Below are 15,102 nucleotides of genomic sequence, written 5' to 3'. Positions count from 1 at the left end.
GTTCTATTTAAGAAATCCTCTGGTTGAGAAGCAGTGTCAGGAATACCAGATGCCAGTTTACTACAAGCGAACAAAAGTGGTTATTCATTTGTTCAGCTATATCTTGCTTTTGTACAAAATCTTTGCCCTCATAAAGGAGTATAACTGTCATGAACAACTTTAATACAGGTGTTTGCATAACAAAATTAAGAAGAAGTTAGATGTAAAAAACAAAATTCAATAAAATTTTACAAATAAAGTGAATTGTTTTGTTTGGGATAAAGAAACACAACAACTAACAAATGGGATTATTATTTTTTCTTACTACGATCAATGTCTGCGATGCAAATTTCCCTTTAGTAAACGGCCGCTTCCATTTTATAGACACTCAGACATTTTTTGACCTGTTTCTGTGCGGTTCTATTAAAAATTAAAAGGTACCAACCCAAGATCAGAAAAAATGCCCTCTAACTTGGATCTGTCGTATCCTTATGTCTCTCCCTTACCTCTACGCTATAACACAGACTCGCCAAAATTCCGAAAAATATAAGTACATATGACTAGCAAAGTGTTTTTCTTAACTGATACATCATCGATGTGTAACAGGTGACCTTCCCCCTTTCGATCACTTCTTAACGTAAATCCAACCTTTGGGCTTCAACCGGTCGTTCTTTCCAAGACTGATATCCAAAACGTATTATTCGCCTTATTGTAATAATATCTTACATTTTTTCATGACTTAAAGGTCAAATGAACCAAAAATTCGACATTTTTTTATTTTAGTTTAATTCTAGTGAAATGTGTTTAATATGAACCAAATAAACATACTATGAAGTTTCAGCTCAATTGAAGCAAGTATCTCCGAGATATTCGCGATTAAAAATTGCTGTTTGTTGGCCCTTATCTTCGTAGAGCGGTCGGAAAAATTGTCGGAAAAAACAGCTTGTGACGTCAATGTTGGTCAGGTGAAAAAAAGCGAGAAATTCAAAACAGAGTTTTTCGAGTCGACTTGGCGCAGAAGGTGGTTTGTGCGGCCATAAACCTGTACTGGAAATGTGCGTGCGTAAGTCCGATTTTTTTCAAGACGCATGTATTCACAAAATGTGTTTATATAAGGAAGTTCCTGGATATATAAGGTCCGGAGCTCCACCGTGGACACAAAAACAAAATATCTTTGTATAATAATCTGTCCAAAGAAATTCAAGTTTGCCCACAATGTGTTTGAAGTCACTGAACTTTGTCGCACTCGAGCTTATATTTTAAAACCCACGCTCGATCGGACACTTCTAGCTTCGCAGATCACTAAAATGTAAACAAAATCCTCAATGTAGAAGTTTTGGTGTTGATATGTGGGCAGAAAAAGAGTTAATCTTTATCTAGTAAATCTTCCCCAAGATCGGTTTCAAAGCAACCATAGTTTTCTAAACTTGATCGTTTCGCGCAGATTAATTTTGCTTTGTGTTGTCAAGTTGAACATGCATAACACCTGTTAAAAACCTACGCGTTAGTAAGATTTCCTTCAAACAAAGTTAAAGTTACATGATTGCAAAAACTTCTTTGCAATTATGTATAAGATTTAATTACCGATTGAGGTCACTTTAAGGACCATAGAGGTCACTTTAAGCTGGCAAAGAGATGCGACAAGCAAAGAACAATTTGATCGTGCATAAAATTCAGCTTAAGTGAACTAAAAAAAGCTTCAATAAGGTTGCAAAACAAAAAATTTTCATTAAAAAAACGTAAGGCTTAAGGCTCTTATACCTGATGACAAAGAAGAAGTGAATTTTCTGTACGGAAACAACCTACCTAAAGATCTTAAAAGAAAAAGATCAGTTGCAAGCGTCGCAGCCAAGCCATGATTCCCTCTACTTAGCTAAATTAGCTACTTCTTTTTAGTAATAACTGGTCCATGCGAGGGTTTTCATTCAAGCAAATTAAACTCAGCAAACTGAATCATTAGAAAATATAGAAAACTGCACATAAGGATTTGTTTTGCTCGCTTCAGTCAAATCCAGCTCCAGCAATTGTTTAGGGGCAAAGAGTCGATTATTTTGGAGTCACTGCCGGCAGTTGTCGTTCTCCGCTACTTCAAAGCGAGAGAAAGGAAAATTTGCGTACAGAAAGATAACAAAAATATGTAATTAAAACTGAAAATCTAAAGGAAAAAAACTCTGACTACTATTACTTGAGCAACAGAAAAATGATCGAAGTAGTCTTTTCTTCTTGAGTAAGCTTGCTGACCTTCTAAAGTTCCGAGGACGTTTTAAGCGCTCAAGTTTGTTCACTCGCAAGCGTTAGCATTACGGTTCTTTGACATAAGACAAGGATAAAGCTGGTTCTGCAAAGGTAAATAAATCTGGGCATTTAAAAAAACTAACCGTAACTACTAATAACAGAATACAAGCGGGTTTTAATTCAGTTCGGCGAAAGAAGGCGAAGCACTGGACAAAAAATCAATTCACAAATCGAATGCACAATTATCAGAAAAATACAAACCTCTTTTGGAAATGTTCAAAACGTTTTATTCCTCCTCAGACTAACGGATGATCTGTTTTTACTCTAACATTGGTTGTTCTGAATCCAAAGTAATTTTGAAGTGACGAAACAACAACAACAACAACAAAAAAAAACCTTTACAAGGAGCAAACGTTCGCACCTCGTGTATTTCATTCAGTCTCAGCCAGAACTCTCACAGAACTAGACAAACAAAAACGCAGGCGATGAGGGATGCGCAGAAGCTTGCGCAGAACGTTTTTTCGCCCTGAAAGACCAACATTGACGTCACGTAGTCTCCAGTCTATCACGCGGCCATTTCAGAAACGTTTTCGTGAAGTTTTCGGAAATGCGCGAATTTTGATCTTTTATCTTTCTAATATATAGATTTAGCCAGGGCTAAAAGCGAAGATCCCATTAATAAATTTATAATTTAAATCAAACAATAAACTTGTAATCCACAAATCGGTTAACTTAAGGGCACATTCATGTGACTTTCGAGGGAAAGGCGAAGTTATTTTAGAGTGAAACATCTTACATCGAGTTGATAGCCTTATATGTACACCCAAAAAATAGCAAACATCTTCGATCACCTTCAAGAGCCATAATGGCTCTTGATCACAGTAGATTAGGCCTCAAAAACAAATTCTTGGAAAACAAATCAGGCCGAATTTTTTTTGCGTTCGACAGGTTTACTTTACAAATTCTTGCCAACAAATCTAGGGGTGTGTAAACCAACCTTTCATACTCTAGCCCTTTTAATATACATCACATCTGAGGTGAAACAATTCTATTTATCATACGAACCTCGGACAGAATGCGGCATTTCACAATTTTTCAAGACAAATTACACTTAGTCAATATTCAGGACGATCAATCGTGGACTTTTAGCGAAACCGTTCAAAAAAATTCCAAAATCACCCATACGGCCAGCCGGTTCTCATTTCTAGTGCGAGCTGTCAGTGTGGTCGAGTGTTTGAATGAATTTTAATAGAGTTACCCTTCAACACAATAACGAATTTATAACTAAATATTCTTCGGATCGTTTTCTTTCTATTTGCGGTGAGAAAAGATATTGTGAAGGCCTTTTAAAGTCCTGTAAGCTTATATCAAACCTGACACTGTCAGATCATTGACTCAAATCTTACAAACGTGCATAAACTTGCCGCATAAACTGTACTCGACTTCATGAAATTAGATATAACAAAAACAAACATCAAATACAATAATTACTCAGGCTTACCATTCGAGATTCAGTTCCTGAAAGCTATCAAGGAAGGCCACAGTTGGTTGCGACTTTTAAACCCTCTTACGCATTAAGCAAGGTAAAAACAAAAACGATGCCATCCGAAATCGGATTACCGAATTTTGACAAGCGACGCATTTCTCAACCAAAAACCCAATAAACAAACCAGCCATGAATAACAGAAGACTCTTGATAGAAGCTGTATTTCATTTTGTACATCCGGTCTAAAAAGGCAGTTAAAAACATCACAAGTTGACACAAAACTCTGTCAGCTTCAGCTGTCAAAGTAAACAACTTTCAAGATGCTGCATAAATTTTCCGCATGAACTCACCTGTCAAATTTTGACCAATCAGAGCATAAAAATTGGACGTAGAGCGTGACCAACGCGTGACCATGGTAAGAAAAGGTCTTCTCCGCCTGTATTTTTAAAAAACCTGGCTGAATTTTCGCGTCCGAGGTCAGTTTGAAATCAAAATCTTAATAGTGCGGGGCCATAATGACATAAACACAACAAATTTCATATGAATCACTGGAAAAAATAAACTTAAGCCAGCGATCATTTGAAGCTGGTAATTTGTCAACGGATAACTGCAAAAAAAGACTCGACCTCGATGGGTCGATACTTGAGCCCGCGGTACGGCCAGGTGATACTGGTCAGCGGATACCCTGTTTTGACAGCTGTCAATTGATCACAACATTGATGTGGAATTAGTTTTTTCCTGGGCTCCCAAACTCGCTAGAAAGTGTGAGAGTAAACATTGGTTGCCCTGTGGTGCGGACGGACGGTCGTTCGTTCGTTCGGTGTACGGTCACGTGATTACCAAATTTTCTTGGATGGGTAGATTCCCTTAGCTATGGGGCTCCGTCCACGCACGCGCTTCGCGCGCGCGTGGAGCTCCGCTATAAAGGCTTGAGAAGAATGATCTTTACCCAAATCTCACTTAGGATGGTTCTTTTTAGTGTTTGGTGAAGGTAAAGCGACAAAAGAAAATATGTCAATTTTTTGGTTCATTTGACCTTTAAGGCTAGTTACCAACGGTGCTAGCCTACAAATGGTTCAGACGAGTGCGTGGGCCGGCTGCACCGCAGGCTACAACGGTGCTTCCGACCGTTAAAAATTGCAATGACCGTTTATGCAAGGGAAATAGGCATCTGGTCTACGGATGGCTACACATACTTAGAAGACTGAAAGAATTAGATCAGTCGTTGCCATAAACATCGCTACTAAAAGCATAATCGAAAAAGCGGTACTGATCCAAGCGGTTGATTTTAAGCAACGCACGCCCATCCCCGTGAAAAAAAAACAAAAACAAAAACATCTAGTTTCTGTTGTTTAATATCGCAAAGTAGTGTTTATATCTTTCAAAGGATATGGCTGAGAAAAATCAGCAAGGCATATCACAAAAGATTAAAACATTATGTGATGAATATAGTTCACGCTGCATGATTTTAAATGAAAACAACGGAAAACCTCTCATCTCCAGTGTCGCTCAAAATCTGTCCAAAGCTTTAATCAACCACCAACTCTTAATTCTGGCCTCGAAAAGGAAACTTAATTTGTACAATACTTTTAAAAGAGATACCAACAGAACGAATTTCTAGATGCAATAAAAAATTCTCTCCATAGATCTGCTATTAATAAATTTCGCCTGGGAAATCATCGAGACAGGGAGATACACTGTACCCAAGACTCCCGAATATCTAAGAATCTGTTCCTTATGTCAAGCCAATGAAGTTGAAAATGAATGTCACGTTATGTTTTCTTGCACTCTATATGATACGCTTTGCCACACTTTTTTTGATGAAATCATTACCAAATATAACTTTTTTAATGATTTAGATGTGAAATCAAAAAATTTTGTTCCTTTTTAACAATATTGATCCAGTTATTTATAAATCAGTAGGTGCTTTTACTTTTGAGATTATGAATTGTAGACACCATCATATAATTTCAAAGGTGACTTAACCAATTAATTATTATTATTTACTTTTTTAAGAGAATAGGTTAATAAACTGTTATTGTTTAAAATATTCTCAGCTATCTCAAAATGGTTACCCCCCCCCCCATCCCCTCACAGCTAACAAACGACCAGCCCCTCCTAACTACAAACAAAAATAGGCACAAAAAAATAAGAACTGCTCTTTGTAGAGGCCGTATTCAAATAATCATACTTAAAACTTTTTAAATACCCATACCCGCCACAAACTCTTGGAAAAAATATATTTTAAAACAGCAAAATAGACCCACAAAATATAACGTCTTTAAAATTTGCTCGAAGGGTAATCTGCGGTGCAAGAAAGGACAGACATACAGGAAATTGACGGCACAGCTTACCGGATTTACAGCTTGTGGTAAAGGCAAAATGGGCGGTAATATGGGTGGACTTACCACCAAAAATACAATCATGTCAAATAGCATAGGCAAAACGTAAATGGTCTCGTGATGAATTACGAATTGGTTCAAATAATAAAGAAATGAGATTTATTTCTAAAAGAAATAAATGGTTTTATGCTTAATGTGACTGATCATTATTGTATTTCTCCAGCTACCAGCAAAGGAGGGTTTCCTGTCATCCGGGTGATTTGTCACGAAAGTGTCATTTATGTCACGGGTCATGTAGGTCACAGAAGCGAGGCACAAGGCCTCCTTCCTCGCATTACAAGACAGTCAGAAACATTTTTGATGGCGACCGGATTTAGATGCAGGATGCTTGCGATTTATCAGTCTCTTTCGCTCTTCTTGGGTCTTACCTACCGAGCATCACCTCTTCTTTGAGATAAGTACTAGATTATTGCCCGATGGCTCACCGCTTACTCTCGGTGCTGTATTGATGTCCACAGTCATGTTCGTGCACATGATCGTCTTGTTGATTGCGGGAATTCATACACGTTGCGGTCGTTTATGCTTATGAAATGCCATTGCTTATTGGTAACATCGAATTTTACATCCGATCGACCATTAATTTTTTATGTTTTCAGTTACACTGGCGTGTATGCTAGTCCGTTCGGTGTGCGTAGCACAGTTTCGTTGTCCCTCAGACCGGTTGTGCCTCGTGTTCTTCAGCTACTTGTATCGCTGGTGCCAACTGGCGCTATATTTGAAATCAGTAACACTCGCCCGATCTTCAGTTGCCTGGAGCTGGGTCTCTTTGTTTATGATCTTGTTTTGTGATTTGGAAAGACACTTTATTTATTTATAATTATTTTGAGTTTACCTTTATGCAATTTGAGCATTTTTGACCTTTGGACGCAGCTTATATGTATAATTAATATTACAGTATTATAAAAATACAAAAAAAAAAAAACAACAACAGCAACAGCAACAACAAAACAAAGCCAAACAAAACGATGCGTTATTAAACCCTACAGGCTAAAACTTGCAACCATTCTAACAAAGTTACCTCCGAGGTACAGTGTACTGTATCAGCATATCAGGTTTATCGTTTGCTGTTCATATGTCAGTTTTGTCTGCATATTGTGTTTTTATCCTGTTGCATTGTGTATCGTTGTGTTCTGTTGTTTTCCTTTAGTCGCTGTCGGCGACATTCTGTCTGCCAGTGCTTGCTTCTGGGCCGTTTTTTTTTCAGTGTGAGGCTTTGTTCCTCCACTTGTATTTGAGGCGTTGACCTCATTTTGTTGAGGTTTTGTCCTCATGTTGTATCAAGGCTTTGTCCTTGTTTTTTATATTGAGGCTTCGTCCTCATATTTTATTTTGAGGCTTTGGCCTCGTATTACATTATTTATTATTTTGGCATTTATAGGGGAGTTTTTTTGCGTCGACTTAATGTCTGACAGACTTTCCCTGCCACATTTTTATTGTGTTATATAGTGGATTCGTCCATTATTTTTATTTATTACATTGAGGCTTTGTCCTCATATTCTATTTTGAGGCTTCGGCCTCGTATTATATTGAGGCTTTGTCCTCATATTTTATTTTGAGGCTTCGTCCTCGTATTATATTGAGGCTTTGTCCTCATATTTTATTTTGAGGCTTTGTCCTCATATTTTATATTGAGGTTTCGTCCTCATTATTTTATGTTGAGGCTAGGTTCCTCAGTTTGAGGCTTTGGTCCTCATTGTTCTAGGCCCCTGTTCCTTTGTTTGTACTGCTTATTTGATTTGTTTGCAGTGATATGTGTGTGGTTCTGTTGTTGTATTTTTGTCTAGGGTAACCAGATGCCAATATTATTTGGTTTGAATTTCTATTCACATTTTTTGCCTTTTTTGTCTATTTTTTAGTCTTTATTCATGCAATCCGTTATTTTGGTTTACATGCAGCTACATTAACTTTAATCTCCGGTTTTGTTGGCTCCCCTGTTTTGATATGTGTGGACATTACAGTCCTGCATTTATTGTGATGAGACACTGTTATACGTTGCTTTATGCTTTACTCTCCACGTCACATCAGTGCTTTTAGCTTTGTTGTTTCTGAGGAATTTACGGTTTATTTGTTTTGTTTGGGAGATCCTGATTGATTTATTAATTGGTTACACATTGTTCTTTAATGGTAGCACATTCTGGCTTTTTTAAAGAAGTTGTTTTTATAGTTTTTTCATTTTACTGCAGGTGCTAAGGTATACACATGCAGCTCCCTTTCATGAACGCCTTTTGAATGAAGCCAGTCTTGAGCAGAGTACCAACCAGCCTTATCCAACCATCTTCAGCTTTCCCTTGGCATCTCTCTTAAGAAAGTCAATAGCTCTGCATTCTCTTTGGTTCCTCAATTCAGTTCAACATAGTATGCAAGAAATGTTCCAAAGAGTTGTACACATTCTGCTGATCAGTTTTCCAGGAGTTGCATCTCTAGTGTCGGGCTACTCAAGAGCAGCTGCTGCGTCCCTTGGCACGTGGCACCTACGTGTACATCTACTTGGGCAGAACTTTCCTCAGGCAACTTTGGCTTGCTGGGCATTGTGATTGGGTATACATGTAGCTCAAGTGTATAGGACATGTATGTCATTTGATACTTATGTGCAGGACATATGGGCAGTGACATTGTAATATGTAGAATTCTCACCACATGAGTCAGGGTCATTCGGCCATCTTACAGTATATTGATTTTTTCACTTTTAAATTCACCTGTTATTTTCCTAGGTGATTTCTGCTTACAGTATAGTTTCAAGGTGACTGTGTGAGCAGGGGCCATACAGCCATCTCACAGATTTTCATTTGAATCAGTTACATCAGTGAGTTACGTCAGACTTTTTATTAGTATCATTCAGGGTGACTGTGTGAGCAGGGGCCATACAGCCATCTCACAGATTTTCATTTGAATCAGTTACATCAGTGAGTTACGTCAGACTTTTTATTAGTATCATTCAGGGTGACTGTGTGAGCAGGGGCCATACAGCCATCTCACAGATTTTCATTTGAATCAGTTACATCAGTGAGTTTCGTCAGACTTTTTATTAGTATCATTCAGGGTGACTGTGTGAGCAGGGGCCATACAGCCATCTCACAGATTTTCATTTGAATCAGTTACATCAGTGAGTTACGTCAGACTTTTTATTAGTATCATTCAGGGTGACTGTGTGAGCAGGGGCCATACAGCCATCGCACAGATTTATTGTAATCAGCTACATCAGTTAGCTATTTCAGACTTTTGATAAGTATAATTTTGCATGACTGTGTGAGCAGGGGCCATACAGCCATATCACAGATTTCCAAATTTAATCCGTCCATTATGTCACTGAGCTATGACAATTTAGAGTAAATTGTTATTATTTAAATTCATGTTTACTCTGTGAGCAGGGGCCATACAGCCATCTTACCGATTTCATTTTAATCAGTTACATTAACAAGCTATTTCAGCTTTTTGATAAGGGAGCAGGGGCTATACAGCCAGATCACAGTTTTTTAAATTAAATCATTTCATTATGTCACTGAGCTATGACCATTCAGCCTAAATTGTTATCATTTAAATTCCTGGTGACTGTGTTAGCAGGGGCCATACAGCCATCTTACTGATTAATTTTCACTTCTAATCATTTCAACCTGGTTTAACTTTACAGCTTTTAAACACGTTTGAGCTTCGTATCGATGTGGCATTAGTGAGGCCGATATTATAAGTTGACTGTGTGAGCTGACAGGCTATGCAGCCATTTCCTTTATTCTAGCTACAGTAGCCCATTTCTGTTGGTTACATCAATCCACTTCTGTATCCAAGACTTAGGAAAACGTTACTTAAAACTCATTTGCATATATAGGCCATTTTATTCCCATCTAGTGTCCAGTGCTTAGTGAATAAGTGCAATTTATGATGGCTGTGTGAACAAGGGCCATACAGTTATCTCATTCATTTTCACTTTTAAACTGTTAGTTAACTTAAGTGATTCACACTTTTTAATCTGTATCAGATTCAATGACAGTGTGAGCAAGGGCCATTCAAACTTGTACATTTCTGTTGGTTACACTGATCCATTTCAGTAAGCAGGGCTTCGTAAACAGCCTTACCATTCTATTTCTATATGTTTACGTGCATAACCTCCACTGAACTAAACTGGTGGAACTAAGCTGTGAGTGACAGTGACAAAGAATGTATACAATGTCCTATTGCTATGGACACACATGAGCCGTTATGGCGCTAGTTGACGCTATTGTTGTAAGGTGTACACGGTTGGATGATTATAATACATGTATATTCATCTCAGCTCTCGCACATTGACCTTTTTTATTTTTAATGTGGTATCTTTCTTACCTTTAACCCCCAGAGGTTTTGTGTGACTGCATTGGTTGGGGGATACGTTCCCAATTTTTCCCATGTGGTTTTTCGGGTTTTCGTATCAGGCGGCGCACACCTTTTTCCATTGTACATTTTGATTTGTAGGTACCAGTAGTTTCTGTTGGCGGTCGTCTTGCTTTGGCCTCGGGTGGGGCGGCCCTTTCACTCGTTCCTTGCTCTGGGCTGTGGCGGGTGTGCCCTCACCTTTGCTGGGATAATGTTCTTATGTATCTGGTTTTCCCAGCTTTATATGCTTTAATTTAATAAACGGCCACTCCCGTGGCCAAAATATCCCATAATGGGTTTGTGATTATTTGTGTCCCAGCAAACAGAGCTCACCCAAAGCGAGACTCCGCCAACATCAATAACTTTCGTAATATGTAAAGGAACATGAAGCATAAATGAGATTTATTTCTAAAAGAAATAAATGGTTTTATGCTTAATGTGACTGATCATTATTGTATTTCTCCAGCTACCAGCAAAGGAGGGTTTCCTGTCATCCGGGTGATTTGTCACGAAAGTGTCATTTATGTCACGGGTCATGTAGGTCACAGAAGCGAGGCACAAGGCCTCCTTCCTCGCATTACAAGACAGTCAGAAACATTTTTCCCTCCCTTCCCTCCCATTAGCTTTATTTTACCCTAGGGAGTGGCGGGTGTGCCCTCACCTTTGCTGGGATAATGTTCTTATGTATCTGGTTTTCCCAGCTTTATATGCTTTAATTTAATAAACGGCCACTCCCGTGGCCAAAATATCCCATAATGGGTTTGTGATTATTTGTGTCCCAGCAAACAGAGCTCACCCAAAGCGAGACTCCGCCAACATCAATAACTTTCGTAATATGTAAAGGAACATGAAGCATAAATGATCTTTCTTAAAATAAAATAGTCTGGTTGTTTTGTGTGAAATGGTTCACCTAAACTACAAACGATTTGGTCAGATGAGAAGCTGTCCACTGGTAGATGTTAAAACGGTGCAGCCCAACAATTCCTTTTTTAAATTGAAATTTGGCAACAAAAACATTCCTATGGCCCATAAATAAACAACATTACGTCAGACCCCAAATGGACTAGACAACTCCTTGTCTTGACTTGTCCACTTCACTTTTGTATTTTTGGTGGTTTCGGCGCCAACTACTGTATGTCATCCGAAGCCATTTCATGCTATTTGTTTCGTCGTACCTCCAGTTCAGTTTCCATTAAATCATTCGACATTACATTGAACCATTTGCGTATGCCTTAAACCATTTGCAAATGTTTGCGTGAATTCTTACTTTACTCGTCCATTACCCGACAGTGCTCCCGCCCGTTCGTAATCAAGCTTGACCATTTCGCACATGGTGTGTTCATGGATTATTATTTTTGAAACAAACCGATTGTTGTTTGGTGGTATCGTTTTAACATCTGCCAGACGACAGCTTCAATTCTCATCTGACCAAATCGTTTGTAGTTTAGGTGAACCATTTCACCTAAAACAACCAGACCAACCAGACAACCGAGTAAAGTAAGAATTCACGCAAACATTTGCAAATGGTTTAAGGCATACGCAAATGGTTCAATGTAATGTCGAATGATTTAATGGAAACTGAACTGGAGGTACGACGAAACAAATAGCATGAAATGGCTTCGGATGACATACAGTAGTTGGCGCCGAAACCACCAAAAATACAAAAGTGAAGTGGACAAGTCAAGACAAGGAGTTGTCTAGTCCATTTGGGGTCTGACATAATGTTTTTTATTTATGGGCCATAGGAATGTTTTTGTTGCCAAATTTCAATTTTAAAAAAGGAATTGTTGGGCTGCACCGTTTTAACATCTACCAGTGGACAGCTTCTCATCTGACCAAATCGTTTGTAGTTTAGGTGAACCATTTCACAAAACAGCCAGACTATTTTATTTTAAGAAAGATCATTTCTTTATTATTTGAACCATTTCGTAATTCATCACGAGATCATTTGTGTTTTGTCTGTGCTATTTGGCATGATTGTATATTTGGTGGTAACGGCCGCCTATATACGGGCTTTTGAGTCGTGCTTAGCCTGTCAACACTTTATTTTTGATTGGCTGGGAAAACTAAAACCAAACAAGTTGCCAACAGGATGTCAGAGTGAGTTGAAGGGGGTGGCAGTTGAAAAGGCCACGAATCCGGGCAGGCGGTTATTTTTCTCGAATGTTTATCATTTCCATATGGTCGAAATTTGTCAGTATTTTTGAAATGTTATCTCTATGTAAAAAAATTGAAAAAGGTTTATATTTGCTGCAACGATTAAACATACGTATATTGATTGAATTTTTGACGCTAATGAAAATTTATTTCCTGGTAATTGAGGGCAAAAGTCCGTTGGTCCGTTTTGGTTAGGTATAAATGGCTCAAAATTTCGAATTGTGTGCAAATCTTAATTCCATCATTTTCCACACTGACTGAACGGCGAGTAAATTGAAAGATGAAGCAAAAAACTTTGGATGATTTTTTCCTGTTAAAAAACATTGAGATGCTTCATGTTGATCATGATGATGATGTGATGATGTTTGTCTATTTTCTTAGTTATCCATAGCCTGTTCCAGGCTCTGAGATAGTGGGGAAGAAGCGAAAGCAAAAGGCCCTGCTCTCCCCAGTTTCCTCCCGTTTTATTTTCGTGTTCGCGCTTTTTCAATTCAGCGGCCCCGACTATTTAAGAGCCTGGAACAGGCTAAGTTATCCGGTATAGGATGAACACCTATCCGATCTCTAGAGAATTCGGCGTGGCGCGGCGCAGATTCTTTTCGTTACAGAAATCGTTCTTATGTGTGAACAGACCCCCTATCCAGTATGCCTGTTTTCGTGCCGGCGCTAAAGATATACGGTATAGTATGAAAATAGCCTTAACTGAAAGTTGTTATTTCTACGAATATTAGCATTAATTTAATTTTTAAAGTCGTTGTTGATCACGCAAAATCATTTGGTGCTCCTAATGAATATTTTTTTTCCTGTATTGAAGGGCAAAAGTTGTACGTTGTTTGCATGTATGATGGAGAGATAAAGTTCTTTATCATCAATTTGTTGTGGATCTTCTTCAGTACAGCTGCTCTGATCAAAATTCTACGTCACTGATTTGAATTAAGGAAATTTTGTCTGACGATCGAAAACACTCAAGCATGAAATAATCAATGAATAAAAGAATTGTTTTCCATTAAAAGAGCCTATTTTTCTATTGCCCTTTACACAGCAGATTAATTATGGGCATGGGACTCTCAAAGCGATTTGTGATGATTATTCACAAAGCCACTAGTAGAGAATAACGGGTCATAGCACAAAGCTTGCTTCCTGATTTATAAAGTATTAACTTTTCGTTTCTTTTCTAATCAAATTTTCTTTTTCAATATGTTCGACACAAAAATTTTAATGAAAAGAACGCAGCAGAATGTTTATGATCTTCTCTCAAGGGGCGCAACGCATTTTGTTAAAAAATGTTATTTGCATAGTGGACTCGTATTTTTGCTGCAGTCGTATCACTTCATGGCACATTTTTTGACACAAACGCGGAAAGCTAAAGACCAAAATAGCAGATTGTTTAGCGAAATTTAGTTTTATCGAGTTTAACGCTTAAACAGGTAAGAAACGTGTATTTTAGCTAACTTTTATACACAGATATTTGAATCCCTAACGCGACACTCGTAGTAGACTAGGGACACTCCAAATGTGTGAATTGACAGAAAAAATTCTTACCAGCGGACGAGATGCAGACGATCACCAGGCTAAAAAGGGCAAAATTTAAAGCTCCCATAGCTTATCACTTCAACTGGGATGTACTAGACTCTCTGACCAAGCTCTGGTAGTGAAATGCCAAAATCATGTCATCCACGGTGTCTGCTCCAACTGGGTGCGGGAGTGGATGCTGCTGAATGATTGAAGCTTGACATGTGACACCATGCATTATGACTGGGGTGACACTCTCCAGTATCGCCTGGGTAGGTGGGTCATCATGATCACGAGCGGTGTAGCCTGTAAATATAGCCGTTTCTCATCACTCGTGTCTCCTCGCTACTCTCCGCTGCGGACGTTCGTGGGAGAGACGAAACGTCCGCAACGACGAGGGCGAGGAAAAGCAGATGTATTCGCTGGATATGAGCGATAGGGCTCCCATACAGGGTCGTGGTTCCTGCTACATGACTTGGTTTAGTCCAAAAGAACGATCGACCCGGCGCACGACCTTTGCGCTTTCTTAAATTACAGTGTGACGTCTAAATGAGATATTTGCCAATTATTTCTTTGTTTTGTTATGGCAAAACTCAAAACAGCGAGACCAATATCCAGCCATCTTGACTTGACAAAGTTATTCAATTAAGAAATCTATTATATGTCCTTTTCTCTTACGGAACCAAGGCGGAAAATCCCGAGGATTTAAGATGGTAGTTTCGAATACTTGAATACGCCAAAATACGGACAGTTTTGAAGTCTACATAAACATGTATGTGTACCGAAAAAATGCACATGAAGATAAGTATAGCGAGACCACAGGTAGCCCAAGCTCGAAATAATGAGCATCGGCGAACATCGGCATTGTTGCGTAACACTGGAAATATAAAGATTTGTATGGGGAAAAAAGCCTATTGTTTCCGTAACCTACGAAAATGAAAGGATTTCAATAATATACAGCTTACCTTACATAAAATGTGTGTCACA

The 15,102-nt window shown here is 38.5% G+C and overlaps 1 protein-coding gene across 1 annotated transcript in view; it reads right to left on the bottom strand.

The window, feature by feature from the left end:
• LOC140923206 (uncharacterized) overlaps positions 1–14,332 on the bottom strand; it is a 25,746-nt gene extending 11,414 nt beyond the window's left edge. Inside the window, exon 1 of the mRNA XM_073373287.1 lies at positions 14,146–14,332. Coding sequence (XP_073229388.1) covers positions 14,146–14,203 — 58 coding nt within the window. The 5' untranslated portion in view covers positions 14,204–14,332. The remainder of the gene's footprint in view (positions 1–14,145) is intronic.
• Positions 14,333–15,102: the final 770 nt, after the last annotated feature.

Source organism: Porites lutea, chromosome 13 (genome assembly GCF_958299795.1).
Source record: "Porites lutea chromosome 13, jaPorLute2.1, whole genome shotgun sequence".
In the NCBI taxonomy this organism is placed as follows: domain Eukaryota; kingdom Metazoa; phylum Cnidaria; class Anthozoa; order Scleractinia; family Poritidae; genus Porites; species Porites lutea.
The sequence above is the reverse complement of the archived record's forward strand: the minus strand, read 5'-3'. Positions and strand labels throughout refer to the sequence as shown.